Genomic DNA, 11,102 nt, shown 5'->3' on the forward strand with positions numbered 1-11,102 from the left:
AAAAAGAAAGGAAAGTCTGAATATTCAGAATAAAGCAGCAGACAACTGTGAATTTAGGACAATGGCATCACTGAATAAGGGATTTAGTTTTTTTTGTTTTTACTGTCCTTTTACTTAAAATTTTACATAACAAAAACAGAAATAGAGAACAAAATAATTTGTCCAAGAGTTAATGGCTTTACTTGGCCTGTTTTACTGTGCTTATGGTTACATAATACAGACAACCCTACAAAAAAAAAATCCCTGAAGCTTTAAACTTTGCTTTTGGTGGCATGGCTGTTAAGGATTATCTGTATCAGCACTGATCAGACAACACTAATGCAGGACATGAAAGTTTCCTCCCTTTGGTAAGAAATGGCTTGGACATTACATTTGTAGTTATGAAGTTAAACTCTTTATTTAAAGGGTAACAATATGGGGTCCAACCTGCAGGAAGAGATGACCACAACTCAAACGTGCTGATCAGATCTGGATCTCAGGTTGACAGAGGAGGTTTAATGTACCTGCTTTGGACAAACGTGTCCAAATGGATGCCATACAGTAAAATGTAGTGTAATTTCAACTTTATGGGTCAAAATTGAGTTAAAAAAAACCTTTAAATTACTCATACTGTAAAAACGAAAAAGAGTATTAACTGAATTCGTTTGAATTCTCAGTAAGTGATGGCAGGGAGTGGCAGCATCAGGACCACTCTCTCTGTCTTACTGGTCACGTTCTCACTCTGCGCGTATGTTGAGCATCAGAGGTGGCAAAGTAATTTATGTGGCCTTCAGTCAGCGGACCGACTCAGATCCGACCCAGGACGCCTGAGGAATGGCCTCTGAACAGGATGGGTCTAACACCACCAGAAATCTGACCAACCAGTTTGTGCAGCCCGCGTGGCGCATCGCGCTGTGGTCGGTGGCTTACAGCACTGTGCTGGCAGTGGCAGTTTTCGGGAACTTGATTGTGATTTGGATTATTTTGGCGCACAAGCGGATGAGGACCGATTTCATGCTGAACTTGGCTTTCTCTGATGTTTCGATGGCTGCGTTCAACACGCTCATCAACTTCATCTACGCAGCGCATGGAGAATGGTACTTTGGAGAAGTGTACTGCAGGTTTCACAACTTTTTCCCTGTCACTGCTGTGTTCGCCAGCATCTACTCTATGACTGCGATAGCCATCGACAGGTATGGCACCACGGGGTTGATAACAGTAATCACGGTCGTGCTATTAATGAAGCTTTTCCACGCTAATATATGAATTATTTGTTTTTGTTTACGGCTGCACTCCCCTGGATTATATAAATTGTAGTGCTGTGAAATGCACATTTTGTGACCTCTGAATATAAAGGTTTAATTACACATATACAGTAGGCTTTGACTTAATTCTTAATTTATGTTTTTACTTAATATTAACTACTACTACTATCCTACGTATTAATCACTAGTATCTCTTTATTAACTACAACTTGAATGAAAAGTGACAGCTGCTGTACTTAATACATGTACACACATGCCTAAGATGCATGAGGCCTTTCATTTCAGTGCAGTGATTTGAGAAAGTGGTGTGACTTTTTATTAACCACTAACCCATATATTTAAACAGTGCTGGACTTATCTTTAGACAAATATTCATGTCAGCACTGTTAGGAAGTCACAGTGAGCTGTTTTGCTAAATGCCTGATGTAATAATGGCCATGCATACTGTATGTTACAGGGCTGACATGCAGTCATGCAATGCAGTTTGTGCATTGACTAGCATTCACAGCTGGGACGTTTGCCTTGTAGGTACATGGCCATCATCCACCCTCTGAAGCCTCGTCTGTCAGCAAAAGCCACACTGGGAGTCATTGTCTGTGTCTGGAGTCTGGCTGTGGTTCTGGCCTTCCCTCTCTGCTACTTCTCCACAACTCGAGCGTTGCCTCGTAGGACCCTCTGTTATGTGGCCTGGCCCCGCATGGCTGACGACCCCTTCATGTGAGAACACAAACACTGACAATTCCCTGGGCCATGATATTGCTTCTTATATTTATAGTTCTTTATGTTTCATCCTATTGTGTCTGTCCTTAACCCCAAATATGTCAACACTCGCCCTATTTTCATCCTGTTTGTTAATTTTTTATAATATACTGCTGATTTGTTTCTCCATTTGTACAGGTATCATATCATAGTGACAGTTCTGGTGTATGTTCTGCCATTACTGGTGATGGGCATCACTTATACCATCGTGGGAGTGACGCTGTGGGGAGGCGAGATCCCTGGAGACTCATCTGATCACTATCATGGACAACTCAGGGCCAAACGGAAGGTAAACACTGCACATTTACACCATGTTCATACTTTTTGTGTTTGTGTGCGCAGGAAGCGAGACAGGGCACATTTAAAGACCCAAATACTGCCAAAAATGCTTTACGCAGAATTTGAATCAAATGAAAACAGACATTATTATGAGGGTGCACATAAAAAGATACAAGCACAGAATTAATTATTTTGGATAAAATTATACAACATGATACAGAGAGCAAATAAAAAAACTTATTGTGACCAGCCTGGCTTCATGATAAGAATTAGAAGGCTAAAGAAAAATGGTAGGTCTTTACACAGGTTTTAAAGATGCCAATGGAGGAAAAATCTAATAATGAGTGGGAAACTACATCACTGTTTAAGGTTAGCAACAGAAAATATCAATCAGTGAAGTGGAGAGCAATCATTGTCAGCAGGTCTGAGTAGGTGAAACAGAAGACGAGGAGTTTAGACATATAATATGGTGACAGTCCATGCACTGCAAATAAAATAATCCTAAACTAAATCTTGTAGTTCTCTGTTAACCACTGAAGAGATCCCAGTACAGGAAAGATTCCAGCCAGAGAAGGCTGACAGATTGACACCTACACAGAGACAGCTGCAGCACACGTACATAAACTGTGCCTCGAATGTAAAATATGAATCAAGTTAAGGCTTATTTAACAGTTTTCATGAAAGAACAACAAACTGGGATATAACTGGCAGGTATAATAATATTTTTTCATACACCCATGGGGACACTGAGCACTGAGGTTCAGGCCCCCTTTCCTTGAGCACATCTGTATGTTCAGAATCTTTATTTGAAAATGAAAGCTTCAGTTGGCTACATTTTACAAAGGCTTACAGTTTTCAAACTGGTTTCCTTTCTGCAAAAAAATAAATACAAGGAAGAAATGGCAATGAGAATTCTATCGCTGTTGTATCTTCACCTGCTCTTCTAATAGCTTAAACAACAGCTTAAAAACAAATGAAAAAATATTATATTCTCTGATTATTACATTATAATCCCAGGAGCAAAGGCACCACTGCACAACAGCAGTGAGAGTCAAGACCTCTGCTAAGCTGCAAAGCACATTAGTTCAGGGCTGTGATGGGAATTCAGACTGTATTATCTGACAACCACACAGAGTAAACCTACTTTAGTGACTACTAGTACATTTTGTCATATGCAAACACAAATTCAGTTGCAGCTCCAGGCTAGAAGAAGAGAAGAGCACCCAGGGTCACAGCATATTACAGCCACAGCAGTTACAGTTACAGTTGCAGCAGCTACTGGGTAAAACAGGGATTAAGGTCATCACAGCTGTCATGACAAACATTTCTCAGCTGTGGGAACAACAGCAAAGAATACAATTTATCAATAACATCACATGATCAACATGTCTGATTATTTAGAGAATGCACAAGACAAGAACTATCCCGTGATGAAAGATATGGCAGATATAAATAAATTATGAAAATGCTTTCCTAATCTGTGGATCAAAAATATTTTGTCATTGACCAAATTACACTCATAAATAAACAGAGAGTACTAATTTAAACTTCAGAATAAAATTAGCAATAGTTTAAAAATAGCTTTCCCCTCTTGACTTGCATTTGGGACCACAAACGCACATTCACCACGTAGTAATAGAGACAGACAGGTGCAGGTGCGCCATTCACGCTGTTTTGGAGGGCTTCTTAAAAAGAATCATCAGAGGCAGTAGAATGCTGCCAAAATTGAGCCGAGGAAGATAAAAGTGGTTTATAAATGCCAGGAAACAAAGCTAAATGATAATGTCAGACTTGATTCAAAGGCCCGTGCTGACAAGATGCCATCTGGTCAGGAGATAAGAGGAAGTTGCTCTCATCCCAGTCTCACAGATGAGCTTCTGCTGTGGCATAATAGCTGCCCACTCTCTTTAACCCCCCACAGCTCTGCATTGTGCTGGAACACACTGATGAGCTCCGCGGCGCTTACTCGTCCATCATACCTGGATCCTGCTGGGTCTGGTGCGTCACCACTGACCTTTCCCTCTCTTCATTTGACTGCCACGGCTTCAATCAAATGAAATTACAGTGAAATGACATTTTGTATATTTTGCCTTTGTAATTTGACGTCACTCCAGTTTAAGAAAACAATGAGAGGGGACACAGTGTAGGAGGGAATTATTCTAGAACGTGTAAATCTTAAAACAGCACCTTGGTGATTCAGTGTGTACAGAGTAAACAGAGCATGTGGAAGCAAAATTAAGAAAAACATTTTGTTGCCTCAAACCTTCTATGGGTTCAAAATAGCTGAAGGGCTTGTCACTTGGCAGAATAACTAATGTGTGTAGTCACAGGTTGGGGCCATTAAGACATTTAGTTAACAACACAGCTACAGTATCTGTCATCTTTCATTTTCTCTGTGAGCATTATTTTCAATGCCATTACAGAAGAATATACAGCTGTCGTCAGTGAGCTGTATTTATATTAATTTTATTAGACAGCGTCACAGCCATATGTAGTGATTTGTCCCAGTCCTGACCAGATGCTGGCTGTGATGCACACTGTGCTGTTTGCCAAAGATGAGGGCAAAAAGAGGTTCTGCATTATTCAGGTGTTACATTGTCGACAGAAGTTTCAACTCAAATGACCTGGAAATCCTAATGTGGATGTTATGAAAGACAGTTATTTTTGGAAAATTGTGTTTTAAAAATGTGATGGTTTAATGTGGACTTTGTCTCAGTCTTGCCACTTGCATCAAAATTGCTTTCAGCCGCAGCAGGTTCCAATAAACTAACAATATGCCAACAGCTTCCAGACAAAGTTAGCAATGAGCTGGTGAACTTAGTGAATCATTCAGCAGATAAAAATCAGTTTGTTAAATCTTCTCAGTGTCTACATAGACAGCATCTTGCTAACACGTTTTCAGTAACAACCCCTGTAATTTGATGATAAGTCAGGTGCTTACAGCTTGTTTCTCTGTCCCCAGGTGGAAAGCCACCCCCCACCCACCCTTCTTTGGTTACAGTGTTGCTCCTCATTATGTCATAAAGCACATTCATGGTTGCAACACTGTCTACCACAAATTGACTTTTTGGATTAAGAAAGCACAGGTGGTACTAATAACACTAGTGATGGCTCTGTTTGATTTAAGTCTATGAGTAATGTGACTATGAGTCTGTATGAACAACAGTAGGAGCCTGAAACTGAAGCAGCTAAATTAACACCAATGAATGCCCCGTCATTTTACTCTTGCAGGTGGTGAAGATGATGATCATCGTAGTGGTGACCTTTGCCCTCTGCTGGCTGCCCTATCACGTCTACTTCATTGTGACGGGGCTCAACAAGCGTCTGAGTAGGTGGAAGTACATCCAGCAGGTCTACCTGTCAGTGTTGTGGCTGGCAATGAGCTCCACCATGTACAACCCCATCATCTACTGCTGCCTCAACAGCAGGTGGGTGCAAATACCCCACAGTGCAAAAACAACATTTAGGTTCATATACACAACAGTATAAATATATATATCTGGATGAATTGGGTGCAGGTTCAGGGCCGGCTTCAAGCAGGTTTTCCGCTGGTGTCCCTTTGTCCGGGTCTCGAGCTATGATGAGCTGGAGCTCCAAAATACAAGACTTCGGCCAGGTCACCAGAGTAGCATGTGCACTCTCTCTCGGGTCGAAACCAGCATCCTCAGCAAGGACAAGAGCACTTGTTCTCGTGGACAGAGGTCAAGATTCAACTCTGAGCCCAATAATTAAGACTTGTCTTCACTGCTGCTAATAGATAATTCTGCTTAGTCGTAATGGTGCCAGTTTGCCAAAATGCAAACAAATACAAGCTGAAGGCCTCAAGTTGTGTTTTACAACAAACGGTGAGTCTATGGAAACAGTTTGCTCAATTTTACTTCTGTTGTGGAGATGTGTAGTAGTGTCAGTTTTATTCAGGTAGGGGACCCACAGTGTCAGACTCTGACACCGATAACTTCTTTTGGTCTATGTGCTGTTTATTATATATAGTTCCTTATTATCTCTGTACTAAGTGAGGAATGTCAGCAGTGATGTTCAGTTCTGACAATTAATGTTCTGTATCATCCTGTTATACTATACTACTGTATGTAATATAGCTTTCCAGTTTCATGTTGAGTTTCAGTCTTTTGACATTAACGCCTTTCATCAGTTTAAACAGTTTATTTTAGAGATTCATTTCTTTTTAATTATACATTGCTGCTGTTCATTACAGTAGTTTGAACATGTTTAGCACAAAGTGTGCACTGAGATATTTTGTTATGTTGTATCCAAAACTTGCTTGTGTAATTTTTATTAGCAGGAGAAAACACATGCCATTTTAAAAATGTACTTTTTGGGACTATTATAAAGTTGTAAGTGTATGTACAGTATATGTTATAATATTGTCTTCAGATATTTTGGTGTAACCAATCAGACAATGTATATGTATATGTATATATAGCTTTTATGGTGAGTTTGTTTTTTGTTGCATTATGATGTAAAATACTATAAAAGCTGATAGTGTCTCTGTTTGTGTTATATCATTTTATTACAATTGTAATGATAATGACTGTGGATCAGAAAATATTATGTGTCGTTCTGTACAGCGTGGACCACTGACATATTTTACTATTTAATTTGGAAGACTTGTTGGACCTCAGTGTAACATGAAAAGAGCATCTTTATGAGATACATGCAAGTATGTCACTCAGCCATCCCCACGGCTCCTGGAACGTATATGTATATATACGTATATGTACAGTACCTGTATACACGTGTAAAAAATGAGGCAAAACAATGTCAGTGCAGCCATTATATTTATTTATATATCTCTAAAGCTAAAGCCATACACCTAAAAGCTGATAATGACAGTTGAAACTTATTTTGGAGTGTTAAGGTGTCAACCCTGAACTGCAGCGTACTGGGTTTGTGTCCACCCCACGACTCTGTTGCACACACTCTCCTCTCCCTCCACTCATTTCATCTACTATAACATCCCTAATGAAGACATGTAATGCTCAAAAAATTATTTGAAAATTATTCTTGCCTCGCAAAAATATTGATAATGCTGATATACAGTATATAAGAAAAATATTTCAGAGTGTGATGCAAGTCATTTAAAAACACAATATATGAGTAGGCCTATATTTTTGCAGCCAAAAGCTTGCATCATCGGAATTGGCAGACATCACATCAAACAATTCATTGTTTACCTGTAGAAACAACGTGTTTTTTGTGTTGTAATAATTCTCAGGGCACTCTGAGATGCTAATTGTTTTTTGTTCAACAATTAAAGAAATAAAGAGATAAGGCTACAAGCACTGACACAAGCCACTGGCTGGAGGCGTCAGCTTGCGACCTACAGGGACAGAAACAGAGAGACAGATTATTTTACAAAGTGTTATTGTAATATCAAAATGTATTAAAGTCTCTGAAGACCTGTTTTCTCAGCCTGCTTTTTATAGGCAAGTCTTTCACAGAGTAAATGTGCTACCACAGTTGAATAGCTTGGGTTGAGAGATTTTATGTATTTTTTTCAGTGCTCCACAATGAAAATCATTTTGTAATGGCTCAACTTAACAACAGTTGCTGTAGCTGCTCCTGTTGTAGCCAAAGATGAAATCAAGTATTCAAAGGAAGGGGCTGAATTTGATACAAGCCTCCATGGTTCACATTATTATCAAAGGAAGCAACCATTATTTAATTTAACATATTCAAACTACAAAAACAAAGAGTCTCTGGAGATTTTTCACTCTGTAAGTCTGCTAAGATGTTGATGATCAAAAAAAAAGATGAATTTTTTTATTTGAATTTAAAGTTGATAAAATTTGAAACTAAAAAAACATACATGCTTCTGTAAAGTTGGCAAGAAAAGATTAGTTGATTCCACTAAATTCCTATGTGATTTTTTTTACAGTGTTCTCACAGGTTTGAAGCTGGGAAAAGATGGTGAGCGCCATATCAGTCAGAATCTGATGAGATTCACTGGGTCATGTGCTAATTTTGTCAGCATTGTCAATCAAATTTGATCAAACCACACCCAAACACAAGGGATGGGGGTTGAGTGGGCATATCACCATTAGAGCTATAATGCAAATATAATCATAATTTATCATTTGTAGGTGATATAAATGTATAAAAATCAAAAATAACATTTAAATTACTTGTACACCTACACAGTTATTTAAGGTTTTACAAAAATATTGTAGATTTTAAACCAGGTTCTTAGGGCTTTAAAATATATTATTCTTTATTATATGGACTTGGAATTGTAAGAGACAGTATTAAGTGAAGAGCAATTCAAATTTACATGCACTCAGGTAAAACTATGGTCTTTCCATCTATTTCAAACACTTGGTCCCATACAATTCTTCACATACAGTTTTAGCAAAGAAATCATACTGAACCTAATTCCAAGCTGAATACCTGTTAAGAATCATTTTAACCTTACCGTGAAAAAATGTAGCAGTTGTGCGAGCTGTTCACTCCTGAATGTCGCAAAACAATCTCATTGTATTCAGTATCAGTATCACCCACTTTAACTCTATGTGCCTTCTCCACAATGAACATCTCAGCTGGAGATAAGAGTGCCATATCCTTGTGCATGCTGCAAGTGGTGTTCTCCAGGTTGACAAAGAAGCAAGATGTTATATTAAAAACGAACAGGTCATCCAAATCAGTCATGGCCTTTGCTGAACTATCGTTAAAATAACCCGTGCTGAACCTTCCAAATCTCACACTTGAGTTTATTTCTGCTTTGTATTCCTTCTCTGTGACAAAATAAACAGTCTTGCAGTTCTTTGGCTTCATCAGCCTGAAGGCATCCATAAGCAGAAAGTGAAGAGACTTGAAATGGAAGTGGTTTTCATAGGTGCTAACATTTACGCCCATTGTCTCCACTGCATTATTCAAAGTCTGAGTAAACTCTTCATCTGCATTAGCATATGCCAAAAGTGCAGCAGAATGTTCTTTTATTCCTCCAGGGATCGGCTTTGAACATTTGGGGTTTGCTTTCCATGCTTTCTGGAATCCCTTGCTGTTGTTTAGCTCTCGTTCTAAAAGGCCTGAATGGATAAAGTTCTTCATAGCCTCTTTATGGCATCCTGTGTACATGTCATCTACAGCATTTGGGGCCATGTCCAGTAGTTTTGCACCCTTTGCAGTTACCTTTGAGAATGAGAATGGAATTTAAAATGTAGTTTCAAGATAAAAGAGGGAAACAGAACATCAGAACAAATACCTAAATACATTTGTATAGCATGCTGTAGTTTTACAGTAGTATTTGTGAGAGAAATAATACTTACTGTGTAGTAGAGAGCCGTGAAAACTATTGCAACAAGAAGCAGTTTTCTTCCATGCCACATTTTTCTCTCTTTTTGTCTTGTATCTGCACAAATGGATGCAAATAAGATCAGAGGCAAATTTGAATGAAAGGTTCCATGATTCTATACACAGTCCATAAATAGGACAATCCACGTAACTTGGCTTCTCACGCAAATACTTTGTTTAGACAAATACTAAATATTCTATTATCAGTTGTCTGTCCTGCCTCATATGACACGCAAGAAAAGGAAGTATAAGAAAAGTTAAGAAGCACATACCTTAAGCAAAAAGAATTAGTCTCTGGGAGCAACTCAAAAAATCAAGTCCATGCACTCCAAACTGCAAGAGTGTGATCATTCTATGCAGAACACATCTGTGGGAAGTGAAAAGGCTTATCTCAGCAAGCAACTCCTTTTCCTTTCCTGTGGCAAGAAATAACATGTGCCCTGGTGTCTAGTTATTTGTTCTTCTAGAGATACTGAATCACTGTGGTATGTCCATGCTTGCTTCACAAACCTAATGTTTTGTTTGTTTTTCTTAAAAGACAGGTTCACATTGTTTAATTAAACTGTACTCACAAGCCCATATGCATAGTTTTTGCTTGCTGTAATCATGTCTTCTGTACATACTGGCCATTGTCAGTTATTAATACACAGTTAAATGTGCCAAAGGTTGGGTGAGTATTTCTATGGAAGCCCAATATTTATAATAAATGTTTTGAGCTATCACTGGGCCCCACAGTGGGTATCAGGTTGTGCTGTCATATTGTAAATCAGCTGGTCCCTGTGACAGGCAACACCATTATCTAGCCCTAACCTGCCATACCATAAATGTGACCTGTGTGATGGAAAACTGCCCTTATTAACATACTGATTTTTGCAGTGCAGGTTTTTTTTTCATATATAGTTGTTTGTGTGCTTGTGAAACTAGACAAACTTCTGTGTCAAAGTGTCTTCAGTGAAAAACATGTCTTGAACCACAGAGCTTGATGTTGAACCACACAGCTTATTTCCTGTGCGACAGACGTTTCCGAAAACCTACCTTTACTGATCGAAACCACGAGCAGGACTCAAGTCTATGTATAAAAAGGAAATGCAGTTCCCGCCTGGGGAGCTTCTCTATGGAGATAAAATACTATAAAAAATGTTACAAATGCGTGTTTAACGTTTCGTCTGTAACAAGCGATTTGTGTGTGTGTGTCCTGAGGATCACAAAGGCGTGCTGCGCAATCTGCACGTATAAAGCCATTTGTGTGTGTGTGTCATGCTGTTCACAAATGCATGCTGTACAAACTGCACATAAAACACATTTTACAAATACTTAAAATCGATTTTTCGTGTGCAGTTCTTTAGAAAGTACGTACACATTGTTACCTACGCATGCGTGGATCGTCTAATACCCACGAATCACCTTCCGCGCACACACGGATTTTTGAGAGTGTTTTTCCGCACTCTCAAAAGTCCACGATCCACGAATGCACGGTGCGTATACGGACACGTGGAAAACTCGGACATCTGA

At 39.0% G+C, this 11,102-nt stretch overlaps 2 protein-coding genes across 2 annotated transcripts; one reads left to right on the forward strand and one right to left on the reverse strand.

Annotated features, from left to right (window-relative positions):
* Positions 1-672: 672 nt before the first annotated feature.
* On the forward strand, positions 673-6,632 carry tacr3l (tachykinin receptor 3-like). Its single transcript, XM_020602117.1, has 5 exons — positions 673-1,172; positions 1,773-1,961; positions 2,142-2,292; positions 5,514-5,710; positions 5,801-6,632. The coding sequence occupies exons 1-5, from the start codon at positions 814-816 to the stop codon at positions 6,012-6,014; spliced, it is 1,110 nt and encodes a 369-aa protein (XP_020457773.1). The 5' UTR covers positions 673-813; the 3' UTR covers positions 6,015-6,632.
* A 217-nt stretch (positions 6,633-6,849) lies between these two features.
* LOC109961341 (T-cell ecto-ADP-ribosyltransferase 1) lies at positions 6,850-10,004 on the reverse strand. The gene is made up of 4 exons (XM_020602054.1): positions 9,863-10,004; positions 9,566-9,648; positions 8,713-9,428; positions 6,850-7,620 (listed from the first exon to the last, which is right to left on the reverse strand). The coding sequence occupies exons 2-4, from the start codon at positions 9,623-9,625 to the stop codon at positions 7,545-7,547; spliced, it is 852 nt and encodes a 283-aa protein (XP_020457710.1). The 5' UTR covers positions 9,626-9,648; positions 9,863-10,004; the 3' UTR covers positions 6,850-7,544.
* Positions 10,005-11,102: the final 1,098 nt, after the last annotated feature.

The sequence above is a fragment of the Monopterus albus genome, unplaced genomic scaffold, assembly GCF_001952655.1.
Source record: "Monopterus albus unplaced genomic scaffold, M_albus_1.0 scaffold54.1, whole genome shotgun sequence".
Taxonomy (NCBI): domain Eukaryota; kingdom Metazoa; phylum Chordata; class Actinopteri; order Synbranchiformes; family Synbranchidae; genus Monopterus; species Monopterus albus.

Excerpts from the sequence above, each read along its gene's own strand:
- tacr3l (XM_020602117.1), top strand. The coding sequence starts at position 814 with ATGGCCTCTGAACAGGATGGGTCTAACACCACCAGAAATCTGACCAAC. Across the intron at positions 1,173-1,772 it reads ACTGCGATAGCCATCGACAG|GTACATGGCCATCATCCACC; the intron begins GTATGGCACCAC and ends TTTGCCTTGTAG. Across the intron at positions 1,962-2,141 it reads ATGGCTGACGACCCCTTCAT|GTATCATATCATAGTGACAG; the intron begins GTGAGAACACAA and ends CCATTTGTACAG.
- LOC109961341 (XM_020602054.1), bottom strand. The coding sequence starts at position 9,625 with ATGTGGCATGGAAGAAAACTGCTTCTTGTTGCAATAGTTTTCACGGCT. Across the intron at positions 9,429-9,565 it reads TCACGGCTCTCTACTACACA|GTAACTGCAAAGGGTGCAAA; the intron begins GTAAGTATTATT and ends TCATTCTCAAAG. Across the intron at positions 7,621-8,712 it reads AACTGCTACATTTTTTCACG|GTCGCAAGCTGACGCCTCCA; the intron begins GTAAGGTTAAAA and ends CTGTCCCTGTAG.